General features: G+C 43.9%; 1 protein-coding gene across 2 annotated transcripts in view; it reads right to left on the minus strand.

Annotated features, from left to right (window-relative positions):
• Positions 1–14,256, minus strand: part of SLC9A8 (solute carrier family 9 member A8) — an 81,350-nt gene extending 67,094 nt beyond the window's left edge. Inside the window, exons 1-2 of one of the 2 annotated variants that reach the window (XR_009555045.1) lie at positions 14,108–14,216; positions 9,442–9,620 (exon numbers count right to left, since the gene is read on the minus strand). Coding sequence is in view for 1 of the 2 variants with exons in the window: in XM_060230808.1 (XP_060086791.1) it covers positions 9,442–9,620; positions 14,108–14,121 (193 nt within the window). In the remaining variant the exon portion in view is untranslated. Of the gene's footprint in view, positions 1–9,441; positions 9,621–14,107 lie in introns of both variants that reach the window. The other variant, XM_060230808.1, reaches the window with a different exon arrangement.
• Positions 14,257–14,713: the final 457 nt, after the last annotated feature.

Raw genomic sequence — 14,713 nt, forward strand, 5'->3', positions numbered from 1 at the left:
GGAAAGCTACTGAAGCTACTGAACTGCACCTGAATTGGTAGTAGCAGAACAAAATTCAAGTCTAATAATACCTTAAAGACCAACAACATTTTTCACGGTATAAGCTTTGACGAATCAGTCGCTTCATCAGAGATTCCAATCTGATGTAGCTGACAAAGTGAGCTTTGACTCATGAGAGCACATACTCTGGAAATTTGTGTTGGTCTCTACGATTCTATGGGACTTGAATTTTTACAATGCATGTACAAGACAGGGTCACGGAATGTCTGAAGACACTCGTATTTTCAGTGAGTAGTCATAATATGAAGTGAGTGGATTCCAGAGAAATTCCTGGAAGCATTGTGAGATACTGGTCTTGTTACTTTTAGCATTCTATAAATAAACCCAAAGCTACTGAAGTGCACCTGTTAAAAACAAAACAAAAGGAAAATATGTACAGGTGCTATAAACAAAAGGGAAGTGGTATGTATCTGGTCTATTTTTCGAACCAACTCAGCCAGATTTTGAGGTTTTTAAGTACCTTCTCAACAGCATGTTTCCTTGCAACCCTTCCAAAAGGAAAGCCAACATTTTTTTTCTTCAATGGCTTTCTACATCTATTTCGATAATAAAAGCTTTTCAATACTTTCTTTTTGTTGATATTTCCCTTACAATTGAATCTTCAGCTATTTTCAGGTTATTTAAACAAGGGAAAGGAAAACTTGGAAGATGCATTCAGTACCCACCCCAACACTACTCAAAACCAATGGACAACAAACCAAAATCCTGATCAATGAAATCGCCTTGTGGTGAGAAGACTGATTCTCAGTGGATATACCGTTTGTGGAGGACTGGACATCTGGATGGCTAGAATCCATTTAATAAGGATAGAAGCCTTCACTTTTTTCAGAGCAGGTCTGCACATTTTGTGCAGTGGTGTAGTGGTTAAATGTGCAGGCTCTTATCCTGGAGAACCAGGTTTAATTCCCTGCTCCTCCACATGCACCTGCTGATATGACCTTGAGTAAGTCACAAGTTGTCGCAGAGCTATTCCTCTCAAGAGCAGCTTCTGTCAGAGCTCTCTCAGCTCCACCTACCTCACAGGGTGTCTGTTGTGGGGAGGGGAAGGGAAAGGAGGTTGTAAGCCACTCTGGGACTCCTTTGGGTAGTGAAGGGCAGGGTATAAATCCAATCTCCTCTTCTTCATTAAATCCAACACAGCCTTCAGATAAGTGCTTGACACAACTTCTGTTTTTGCAGCTAAGAGTATGCAGCAAACAACAAGTAGTGTATCAAGTCCTTGGTGGACTGTGACTCAGGTGGCCCATGAGTTGTGCAGGCTGGCTTCAGAGTACAATGTTATTTCAGGCCTACTTCCAGAATTTTGCAGCTCTTCACTCACAAGTGAATATAGGTCTGCTTTTGCATTTCTTAATAACCAGGCAGCAACCCAACCATAATCTTGTTCATTTCTAGATTGTTGAGGAGTCTTGTCAGATGCAGCAAAAGACAATCTGACCTGGAAAGCAACAGGCCAGCTGTTCATGCATCAAACTCATCCTGAACTGTCATGCAATTTCCACTGGGTTGCATCCAAACTAATGCAAGGGAAGTGGTAATTTACATCAATTCCATCTTCCTGCTCCAGACCCCTATTTGCTCCGCGTGGCATTCCTGAGGGTCTCTTCTATCCCAGAAGCACCATTTCAGGGAGATCTTGGGGGGGGGGTATAGGCAGGAGGTGGGGGGAGCCAGGGAAGCTGTATTCTACTGACAAGAGTGCCTTGCACAAGTGGATATTTTAGTTTGGAACTAACCCATTAGGAATATGACTCTGGAATCCCCAACTTGTGTGCTAGAGTTTCAATAGCGCATTGGTCCAAATTCCATCCAAAGAAGAAACATGCTGATACAAAGAAGACAAATGGTGGCAGAGCCCTTGATGATTTGTGGCTACGTGCTTCACAAAGCTGGAGTACAAAAGTAATTATGACAGTTACCACTGTATTCTGACATCACAGCACCCAGCAACCTCTGGAAGCTCGAACACACTGGGTCGACATCATATGAATTTCATGCACGGCAATAGAACCTATTCTGATTAAGGGGACAGAAACATCTTCCTAGCTACAATCAGTACTGTAGTCTTTTTGTTCAACACCTGGCTACTATGCACTAACAGCCTAATTTTACACCCAACTGCATTTGCAAGCAAATGCTCTGAGTGGAAGACAATTAACCACTGTGCCAGGACAACATCATGATTATGGAATACCACTTGCAAGCCCACACAAGTTGCCACACCAGCAAAATAGTGTGAAACAGTGCCACATTGCTAACAAAGCCAGATGTCTAATGGCTTTGTGCAATGGTGCTACAGCAAAGAAATGGCCAGAGAGAGGGAAATGACAGCTTGTCATCTCCAAACTTTCTTAAAAACACCAAAGACCAACTGCAGTGATGTAACATCAGATACACAAGGCCTTAGCCTAAGTTGTTTGTAACAGGATTGCAACTATTAAGGCAGTGCTGCAGAACATACATATGAAAGCCACTACAAGCGCCTTGTGTATCTACAGAGCTGTGGTGGCACTGGTGTGCAATACTGAAACCAGATAAAACACTAAAAGTCATGGATCTAAGTGCATGATTTGGGGTTTGTGGCCTAGTTATCTTCATCACTGCAGGGAAAGAAACCCAATAAGAACTGTCTGCCATACCCTGCAGAGAAACTTTATTAAGCAAGCAGATGCGTTAGATGCAAATATAATTGCAAAAAACCTGCAAATATAATTTCAGAGGGTAACCATGTTGGTCAGCAGCAGAACAGTTAGATTCAAGCCTGGTAGCTCCTTAGGGACCAACAAGATTTTCAGGATGTAAGTTTTCTAATGTCAAAGCTCTCTTTGTTATACAAGTAGGAATGAAGAGCTCAGTCTTTTTTTATCTCCATTCCCACTGGTGTCTGAGGTAGACAGTTTTGACTCATGAAAGCTTATACCCTGAAAAACCTGTTGGTCTTTACAGCACTACCGGATTCAAATCTTGCAGATATAAGTCATTTACAATGGAGACAATCCAATGAGATTTTTAAAATCTTGTATCCTAGAGTTCATTACAATACTTAAACTGAATTCTCTACTGAATATAGAGAATCTGGTTGGAATTATCTGAATAGAGAAGACAAAATTGCTTATGCGTCAAACACATAACTGGACTTCCCTTCCCTTGCAGTAAACATCATTCCTTTTCAAAGAAACAGAAATGTTTGCTTTCTGTGGCCATTTGTCTCCTCCACATATTTAATGGCATTCTTGGAAAGCAATACTGAGAAGCAAAAACAATTGAATTAATACTCAAGTAGGTCCATGTTTCCCTCAGGGTCCATTCACATGGCTCTTTCGACCATTCGTTTCAAAGGAGACTGCCCTCAGCCAAGTTTTGACACTTAAAAGCTATATCCTAGAAATCTTCTTTGGTCTCTAAGGTGCTACTAGGCTTGAATCTCTTGCGCTTCTAATAAACAAAGTGCTTTTAGAAAAGAACTACTCTAGATATCGGGGTCAGGCAGCGTAATGGTGATGGCACTGGCACTAGCACCCATCAGGGCCATCATCACAATAAGTGTGACAAGAAGAATTAGCTTTCCGACAGTTAAATTTGAACCCACCTTGAAAGCCTAAAGAACTGTTTAGGACATGTATGTTTTTGTTCAGAGAAAGCCCTCAAATGGAAAAATACACAGATGTTTTAAAGGCAATGAAAGTACAACACAATCACCTCACTGTTTTTAAAGCAATATATCTGCTTCACTCTGAATTAGGCTTACATAAATTATACTGTTCCCAAACATGTTTACGTGGAAGTTTCTGTCATACCAGACTAATTTCTGCTGAACTCAATTTCAGCAAAACCATCATCAGGATTTTAGCCCTTAATTAGCAGTTCTCAATAATCTATTGTTTGTTTTGGTGAAGAGGAACAGTATCTGACTCCTAAATGCATTTGTTCAATTTGCACAGCACTTCAGAAATGTGGCAACAATTGTTCAGTTTCTCCTTAACAGACACAATGCCTTATTGTTTTTGACTCCAGAAACCACATGTAGCAATAATGTACCCTAACCTCGATAGCCCAGGCTAGCACAAGATCTAAAAAGGGTCAGCTCCAGTTAGCATTCGGATGGGAGACCACCAAGAAAGTCCAGGGCTGTGTCACAGAGTAAGGCAATAGCAAACCACCTCTAAATGTCTCTTGCCTTGAAAATCACATGGGGTCACCATAAGTCAGCTATGATCCCATCCCCCCCCCTCCCGAAAGCAACAATATGCTCAGACAATGGGTGCCCTCACTCTGACAACAGAAGCAGCAGTATAACTTTGAAACTTCTGCCCTGCGTAGCAACCTAGCAAACAGCACCAGCTTCACGTACTTATATCAGGTCCAAAATGAAGCAACCAAGATGACAATAAAAAAGGTTTCAGTATTCCCGAAAAGGCAAGACAGAATATATCTCCTAGACAACAAATGCAATCCTAAAAACATTTTCCTGGGATTAAGTTACAACTGAATAAAATGGGATTTGCTTCCGAGCAGGCCTGTTTAGGATTGCTCTCTAAATTGAGCAAAATCAGATATGCATGCAGGTCATAAGCCTGCTACACTGCACAAAAGAGAAGGAATAACTCACTGAAAATGTCAAGACAGTGTGTGAGTGCAATAAAAAAGGCCAACGCCATGTTGGGAATTATTAGGAAGGGAACTGAAAACAAATCAGCCAGTATCACAATGCCCCTGTATAAAACGATGGTGCGGTCTCATTTGGAATATTGTGTACAATTCTGGTCACCGCACCTCAAAAAGGATATTATAGCATTGGAAAAAGTCCAGAAAAGGGCAACTAGAATGATTAAAGGGTTGGAACACTTTGCCTATGAAGAAAGGTTAAAACGCTTGGGGCTCTTTAGCTTGGGAGAAACATCGACTGCAGGGTGACATGATAAGAGGTTTACAAAATTATGCATGGGATGGAGAAAGTAGAGAGAAAGAAATACTTTTCTCCCTTTCTCACAATACAGTGGGCATTCAATGAAATTGCTGAGCAGTCAGGTTAAAATGGATAAAAGGAAGTACATCTTCACCCAAAGGGTGATTAACATGTGGAATTCACTGCCACAGGAGGTGGTGGCGGCTACAAGCATAGCCAGCTTCAAGAGGGGACTGGATAAAAATATGGAGCAGAGGTCCATCAGTAGCTATTAGCCACAGTGTGTGTGTATATATATATATTGGCCTGATCCAACATGGCTTCTCTTATGTTCTGCCAAGAGACTTTCCATCCAGCCTTTTCATATAACGAGTACAGAAGTGTTACTCAGAGCTGATGTACGAAATGAAGGGCATCCCAAAAAGATACAAGGTTTCCATGCAATAACTTCACAGCTCTGCACTGGACAGCTATGCTCCTCCATCCCATGGAGACAATGCAGACCAGATGCTGTCACAAGGAAGTCCACCCACATATGCACACAACTGTCCATGCAAGACTGTACTAAAATATATTATTTTCCTGGACTGACAGCACCCAATGATGCCCAACACTAACAGTGACACAAGAAGCATGGAAAGTCCCTTGGAAAACCAGAAAAGAAATAATAAAATGTCAAATGCACAGAACCACTCCATTTCCAGTGCCTGAATCTCCATTCTAGTAAAATCTGTAGCTGTGGATTTCTGCCCACCACATACTAAAGTGCAGGACTTTGTGCAAGAATAAAAGGCAGCAACAATAATACTGTTTACTTTCCAGCCAGGCAACGTGATTGATTTTGCCAGAAGAGGTAGGGAAAGGAGGCCCAACCTCCAGAGTGAGACTTTTAAGCTCCTTGTGACATGTTTCAAGCTTAAGTGTTTGGATTTTCCCTTTTCATCGTTTTTCCTGCCCAACTCTGGCTTTGATCTTTCTTTGTTAGATATACTAAAAGTTGGCCCGGGACACAAGACAAACATCCATTTCCTGTAAAGACAAAAGGAGGAAAATCGGCTTCTTTGTGACACCAACACACACACACATACAAAGTGGAATCCCTAGTTTTCTTTTGCTTTTGATAAATGAGCTATTGTCATCATATCAACCTCACCAGACTTACAAAAATTCCTGTGTTAGTACAAAACAGGCCAAAGACATTCTGCCACAGGGACATTCACCCAGAAAGCTGTAGAAGCCAAACTGGAGAACCTTCATGTGTATCTGTCCAGTTCTTATTTAAGGGAATCCAAAGGGCCTGCACAGTCAACCCTCACAATATCAACCTTTTGAGAGGGCTTCAGTTCATCTTGGTCTTTGACCAGCACACATGTTGGAGGCTTGACACACAATTATTGTACCTAGAGGGATGCTTCCCAAAATCGCTTCCCCAGAGCAAGTGTGGTGTAACAGATAGAGTGGTGAACTAGAACTCTGGCCGACCCAGGTTCAAATCTCCACTTCTCGCTGGATGGCCTTGGGCCCATCACAAACAGGGCTGTTGTTGTGGGGAAACAGAGGAGGGAATAACAATAGCATAAAAGCTGCTTTGGGTCTGAAATGGGGAGAAAAGCGGAGTATAAATAAATAAATAAATAAATGCAAGTGCAGAGCGTACAATCCCCATCTAAGCCAACACTCGTAAGTATTTCATTTCTTTCATCACATAGTGAGACACAAAATCCTGAATAGACGAAGGAGCAACTGGACTCAAGCAAACTACTACAGGCAACATGACAGACTGGCTGGAATCACAGCGGAAACATCACCAGTATCATTAATTCCACCACTCAGCTTCAACAGCTTTGCTCATCTGAAGGTGTCGCCCTGCAAATGGGTGAGACCCAAAAGCAGCATCTCCCCAAACAGTCATTGTTGGGGCTCTTGCCTGGCAGAATGGCCTGATGGAAGATGTCAGGAAATCTCCCACGTCTCTCCTATTCCATAGACTGGTATTGTTCAAAGGAGTATTTTTTTAACAAAAGGAATAGGGTTGCAGTTAATGCCTGCTAATGCAGTTTTCATTTTATATACTCAACTGTTTTATTGCACTGTTCTCTAATTTTACAATCTTGTTTTATTCCTTTATTGTTGCATGTTGCATTACTGCCTTGCTGAAGTTTTGTCTCATCTGTTTTTAGAATACTGGTCTCTAATTTCTGTCATTCAGTTTTATGGCACTGCTTACTGTATGTGCTTTACTGCTTTATTGCATTAATTGTGTAATTCTATTTGAGCCTTGGCATGAGAAGCATGTCTCAGGGCAGACGTGGAGGTACCCCACAGGATGAGACACCTGACCTTTTTTTTTTTTTTACTCACAAATGCAGGCAGTGCTCAGCTGTGAGTGAAAGCAGCGACAGGCCAGGTGTGCCCTGAGGATTTTCAGGGATTAAAGCAAGCTAAATAGAGACTTCCTTTAGAAGAACAAGAAGACCCTAACCCTACCCTTCTCTCTGAATCAGAGTCTCAGAACGGCTTACAATCTCCTTCTCTCACAAAAGACATCCTGTGAGAGAGGTGGGGCTGAGAGGGCTCTCACAGCAGCTGCCTTTTCAAGGACAACTCCTACAAGAGCTATGGCTAACCCAAGGCCATTCCAGCAGGTGCAAGTGGAGGAGTGGGGAATCAAACCCAGTTCTCCCAAACAAGAGTCCGCACACTTAAACACTACACCAAACTGGCTATAGAGCAACTACTGGAGCCTTAGGCTCTGTGCATTCACTCATCCGCAAGGGTTTCTGCAAGCAACCCTCACCTTACAGGCTAGAGCAGCTGTGTCATCACCACACACCAACAACAGAAAAGAGTACGTTATTTCTGAGAAGTAGCAAGTTAACAGAAAAAGCCACCATATAAGTAGCCCTGTTAACTAGTGATCAGATACAAACACAGAAACATGGAGTTAGAAGAAGCCTCAAGGGTCATCTAGTCCAATCCCCGGCACAATGCAGGAAATTCACAAACACCTCTCCCTCACAACTCCACCAGTGACCCCTGCTGTATGCCCAAAATCACATAAGAGGGATTGAAAGGATGGTGCAGGCTTCTTCAGGGGTTAATGAGGGCTGCTGGGGGTGTGACAAAGCTCCTGCGGCTGGCTGGCTGCCTGCTCTCCTAATCCAGGGATTGTTATGCAGCTGCACCTCCTATTCAATGGACAAGGTAGGTGGGCCATCAGAAAGGTTCAGGAGCTGTGCTCCTTTGAGCGCCTGCTGAATTCAAGGTCTGCATATAAGGAAGGGCCACAGAAGAAGACAAGCACTGGCTCTTTCCTTCCTGCTCTCCCACTCACGATCTGCCTAAATTCAAAAAATCAACATTGCTGTCAGATGGTCCCGTCTAGCTTCTGCTTAAAAAACTCCTAAGATGTAGAGCCAACCACCTTCTGAGGAACCTTATTCCATTTAGGAATCACTCTAACTGTCATGAAGTTCCCAATGTTTAGTTGGAAACTCTTTTGATTTAATTTCAATCTGTTGGTTCTGATCTGACTATCTTGGGCAACTCTGCTCCATTCTCTATGTGACAGCCCTTCGAAGACTTGAAGATTGCTATCATATCACCCCTCAGCCATCTCGACATGCTTTTTAAACTGCAGTGTCCAAAACTGAACACAGCACTCCAAGTGAGGTCCAACCGAGGCCTAACCAGAGCAAAATGATACTATCACTCCCTGTGATCTGGACATTATATTTTGTTGATCGGAAAAACAGAGGTTTCCAACTGACTTCACGGGGGAAACACAGCCAGCTACAGTGACAAAAGGTCTAGTCTATGTAATTTCTTACGCACCAGTAAACGGGATAATGTGGGCATTATCTGTTGTGGCTCCTGCCTTGTGGACTGGCCTGGCTTAGAAGGTCAGGAAGTCCCCCACATTTTCGGTGTTCTACAAACTACTAAAAAAAAGAATTATTCAGGAGGGTATTTTTATAAAGGCAATAAGGCCTGAGACTTGCCGGCACTTAATTATTATTCTTTGAAGGCTGTCAGTTAATGCATCCAACTGTAATTTCCCCAAATTCCCTAGCCTGCAAAACTTTCTCAAAATGTTAGCTTGGATGGGTTGGATCCACACTAAAATTCCCATCAGCAAAGCTTCTTGCCTACCCTGCCCCCCCCCCACACACCGCACAGGCTGTTGACCACCATGGAATGCTGCTGGGGAGAGGGAGGAGGCTGCCTGATTAATGACATGACAGTGGAAAAGCAGAACTGTTGGAAATTCCCAGCTTACTCTTTATCCAACCCTGCAATTGCAGCCCCTTCTCAAAATTCATCAACAGCACTGTGAATATTAGCCTCTGACAGAGACACATCACCCTAATCAGCACGCTGCTTCGTGGGTTCCATTTTTTCCCGTCTGTCTCCCTGCATTAACACCAGAACAGATTCAAAAAGAACCGATAGGAAAGCAGAAAATGCACATTCACCTAACACAAGAAGGCTAAAGAATATCGTCATGCCACTTGACTGTTCCTCTTGTTGAGCTTGGGCCCCAGTTTCAACTGGCAGAATTGGCTTGGCGGGCGTAGGCAACACCAGCTTAGTGGTGAGGGCCAGCGTGGTGTGAAGTGTGACGTTGAATGTTTCATGGGTAGTGTTTGAGAACCTGCAAGAATGTAAATAAAGCAAGGTCAGATTAACCAAAAATTGGGATTACAAATAAAAACAAATCTTTATACCCTCTCCCCACCCCACCCCGAAAAAAAACTTCAGAGAAAAGGTAAGGAGATATTGTTTGGAAAACAGGCTAACATGCAACATGTCATAAGGCAGGAGGCCCTAATTACAGGACAAATATTATTGCTCCAAAGACAGGAAAATAGCCAGGCTTACAGTCCGCTGTACAATGGAACTGTACATGGAGGGGTTGAGGAAGAGCAGAGGTTGGTTTTCCAGGCTCCTGACCTGTGCTAAATCATCCAGGCTTCTGGAGCTCTGCAAAGCCACAGATAAACAAAGACAAGGAAACTGCAAAGGAAGAGACATGGTCCTGAATAACCAGAGTTTATTAGAGGGCTAACGCTTTCAGGAAGAAGCCAGAGTACAAATAGCAATGTTATCTACCAACTGAGATGTAAACATACAGTTCCAAAGGATCCACACACATACTGTGGCAGAGTCACTGCTCTATACAACGTGTCACCAGGGGGGAGGTCTTTCTGCTGCGACAAACAGCTGCCTTCTCTTAAAGCGGTGATACTCAATGGCTCTGCGACATGCAACCTGTGGCTCCTTCCCACGGTGGCACCAGTCTCATGTTCCAGGAAAGTGAGCAAGGTCAAGTGCGCATCCTACTCTATCGACTGGCCTCTACGCTAAGACACCACCTCTGCTGCATTACCATTGTTTATTAACTACAGTCACAAACCTTAGCATGTTGCAGACGTATTAACTATGCCACCGTCTGCAATTTGGCTTATAACTTGTGTATTGCTTGATATGTTGCCATTTTATTTGCTTTAACTGTGTCATTTAAATTATTATTTTTAAATGATGTTATCCACTCTGAGCCCATTCTTGGGAAAGGGCAGGATACAAATCGACTAAATAAATAAATAAACTGCTGAGTAGGGCTTCAAGCTAGCAGATGGTTCCTACTTCCCAGCACAAAACAGATGCTGCTAAAGGAACTGGGGGCTGGGTAAGCTGTGAGCCTCCCGGAGATGTGAACCTAATTCTAGGAACAGGAGTAAAGTCCTTTCTATCCCCACCCCATTTCTCTGCAGTCTCTGTGCTCTCATCTCAGCACCGGGACTACTGGCCAGGAGGAAAGCAAGCTGAGTGCAGGGAAGAGGGAGCAAAACCACCACAGCAACCATCCAGGAAAAGAGTGGAGGGGTGGTGATGGTTTTACTTCCCTTTGTCCACAGACAGCCAGATACCCTCCAGGCACCTTAGGCAATCTCACTTTCACTTGACTTACTGTGTCTCACGCTGAGGAAAGAAGCAACCAGAAAAGTCCTTCCTCTTATTCCAGATACACAAAGGCTGGCTAAGGTTCAGCAGCAGTGGGGAGAAGCAATTTTATATGTGGCAGAGATATTCCAGTAATTTAAAGTTATCATTACATGCAATGTTAATAGTTACATCTCGTATTGTTTGAACATGTGTATTTGGTGGGGCAGAACGCATGACATTCCATAGTCATGTGGCCCTTTTGGTTCTTGAACTTTCATTTCTATAACTCTTGGTACACAATGAATATGACAAAAGGATACATCTTGCCAATGCACTATACTCTATGCACACTATTCTCTATGCTGACTGCAGCCCTGCCTTGGTTACTCTTTCAGTCACTTCCATTACTCGCTACTTTCTCTCCCAGAAGATCTTCCATTTCCATAGATGCAGTGGTTTAAGGGCAACGTCCGCTCCAGAACAACTCAGAATAAGGGCACAGTGCATAAATCTATAGCTGTAGGTTCTTCATATGCAATGCAGAAATCTCACCCACGCCAACATGCTGGGTTACATACTTGGAAGAGAAAGCAGAGAGATATGATTGTCTAAGTAAGGCTCCACCATTCCACTGGAATGGTGATAATGGAGCAGTTACACTCTGGGAAGCTACTGCTAGCATGATATAGCCATGGCTGAAAGTTTGTTGAGTGTTAAAGCTGCAGTACTGCAGTCCTAAGCTCTGCTTACGACCTGAGTTCAATCCCCGGTGGAAGCTGGGTTTTCAGGTAGCCGGCTCAAGGTTGACTCAGCCTTCCATCCTTCCGAGGTCGGTAAGAGTACCCAGCTTGCTGGGGGGAAAGTGTAGATGCCTGAGGAGGGCAATGGCAAACCACCCTGTAAAAAGTCTGCCATGAAAACATTGTGAAAGCAATGTCACCCCAGAGTCGGAAATGACTGGTGCTTGCACAGGGGACCTTTCCTTTCCTGCTACAGAAGAGTCATTCCACTTCACCACCAACTCAGGCCCAAGCCTCCCCAAAGACTATAGGGAAATATAGATTTCTCAGAGTTTCTCCACACAGCCTAAACCTGGAACTGGAAACAATATTAGAAACCTCACAATATGCAATTAGTAGCTGAGAGAAGTGAGCTGCGCTGCAGTTTTTGACATGGGGCAGTGAGTCCCCAAGAGGCAGAGCCATGTGCTGCTTCATTGTGGTAGCTGTGCATTCACTGCAGGCAGCCAAACAGGAATATTTGGTGTCTTCCCAAGAGTGGCAAAAACAGAAACATATGCAACTTTGATAAGGAACAAAATAGTTCTACATGACTGCAAGGGAATCCTGTCATGTGACACTGGGGCTTACATGCCAAGACACAGGATACCCCTGTGGGAAGTTATTATTCAGAACAAATAAGAATGGTGTTTCCATGTTCACAGGGAATATACAGAAGAATCATATTCTGAGGACAAACAATACCAAATGGCTAGCTTTCTCAAACATCGGACACTAAAAGCTGGGCTAGATTAGTCTCTGACCAGATGCACAATGCCATTAAAAAAAAAAATCACAAGAAGGGCATTTAGGGTAGCCACCAGCACTAACACCCCCATTCCCAAAACACTTAATATCCCCATTCATTTGAGGAGACGATTTGCATAAAAACAGAAAAATCAGATACCATCTTCCTTCCAGTCTAACAGATCCACAAACCAACTGCAGAGGATTAACTGAGGCTGGAAAGGAACATGAGGCAAACTACCCAGTCCTTGTCAACGAAGACACCAGCTATACTGGAGATGCACTTTCTAGGGGAAGGGGATGGAATTGATTGCACCCAATGCAACCAGCTCCAAACTCTAAAAGCATTGCAACTTTGCCATGGAAAGGAAGTACAGGTGACAGGCCTTCAACCTTGAGCATCCCCGACCCACATCTCTCTTCAAACCATCTAGCTATTCTCACATATATACTTGCTTCAGCTACCAGGAACGTTTTAGGGGCTGAAGGTAGCACATAAGTGCAAGCTATGAAACTGATGGGAGATTTTCTGGTTTTCTCACCATGTTACCCTGTCCATTTATTGGCCTCTTTAACCAATCACAGAGACAGCAGAGGTCAGTATTTTCTTTATCTATCCTGATAAAGCAGTCTACATAAATACCTTCTCAGGAAGAAAAAGTCAGAAGAAACTCTGGCTTAAACCTGTTGAACTTCTAAATGACATCACCTCTGAAGGAATCTGACCTTGGGATGAGGAAGCCCTGCCCACAGATGGCTGTCAGCAGTCTGTGGCAATTCAGGAGCGTTTGCACACAACACATGCAGCACCTATGTGACTTTCTTACAATATTTGAACATATGCATGGATATTGTTAACACAGGAGACAATGCACAAAGTGAAATGTTAAGCATCATGCAGCATTTATTGAAGGTAAATTTAATATCTGCACCACATAGACCTGTACAACCAAACATGAACCTCATGGGCATGAACACATCCTCAAAGTGCGGGAAATGCACTCCACACATGCTCAGAGTCACTTTTCAATTATTATCTCATGTTTTCAATATAGAGTACCCTGGCGGCAGCATGGAAAACAGTATCTAATGCTGGGCCCTATTGAGCCCAAGAAGCTATCATCATCAAACGAATAAAGGAGATGGTGCACTGTGACTAAGGGGCAGGACTGCAATCGGGGAGGCCACAAGTTCAAATGTCACCTCTAGGAGGCTTTATGTTGTAGGGGGTGGAGTTTGCCCTAGTCACACATCTGTTATACGAGGATAACCACACTGGTTTCCCTGACAGGGCTGTTGTGAGGAACAGTGTGCAAATGACTGTGATGTTTTTGGAGCAATGCAAGAGGTAGACGAATACGAAATATAACCACCACTACAATTTCACGAGCCTGCTGCGTGTGAATGGAGTGACCAAGGGAGGCTACTCTGGTGATATACTCAGTATTAGGGCACCTGCCAGACAGGGTGACCTCGCTTGTCTAAATCCACGTCACAAATCCCGGGCAAGGCACCTGACCTGCCCTGCCCCACCCAGCCACGCCGCTATGATCTGCGTAGATTGTCCTGCCCGCAAGGCACCTTCCTGCCCTGCGCCATTCCTTCAAGCCCTGTCAGGAATACGGCCACACGTCCACCCCTAAGGAAGCCCTGAAGAGAAGCCACTCACTCCGCTCCTGCCATCTTGTCGCTTCTTCTCCCTCCCGATCTTAACGTAAATCAATTCGCCCCCCCTCCGCACCATAGAGCGCTATCTCTAGACGGTCAGAGGCTCACTTCCGGATTGTCGCCTGTAACGCACTGGAGGCTGTCTGAGCCAACTCTATGGCTTTCCAACAGTCGAAGGTGGGGGATGAGGCGCGCGCGCCTAGAGGTGGCTTAGCCAATCGGTGCGTACAGGTGCGTGATGTCATTGACCGAAAGCGGCGTTTCCCGAAACCAACGTTGGGAGAGTTTTTTTCTCCGGAGCTGCTTCGTCACTTACTTTTTGTGCAACGTGGAAATCACTTCGGACGTTGTTCTCGATATGCAGAATTTGCAGCACACAGCATTTTGTGGTGCATAAAATATTGATTGATTGATTTACACTCACATCCGTATATAGAAAGTAGCGGCTCGGTCCGAAGCAAAATCCGTAGCATGTTGGCGCGCGCGTGTTTTGGCCCTATTAAAAGGTATCCCGTGGATTTTGTGATTTGACCCCCCCCCCTCCCAAAAAAAAAAAAAAGTGTTCTGTGTTGTTTCAAAAACATTGCACTGTAACCATAAGATAGAT

The sequence above is a fragment of the Heteronotia binoei genome, chromosome 2 (genome assembly GCF_032191835.1).
Source record: "Heteronotia binoei isolate CCM8104 ecotype False Entrance Well chromosome 2, APGP_CSIRO_Hbin_v1, whole genome shotgun sequence".
In the NCBI taxonomy this organism is placed as follows: domain Eukaryota; kingdom Metazoa; phylum Chordata; class Lepidosauria; order Squamata; family Gekkonidae; genus Heteronotia; species Heteronotia binoei.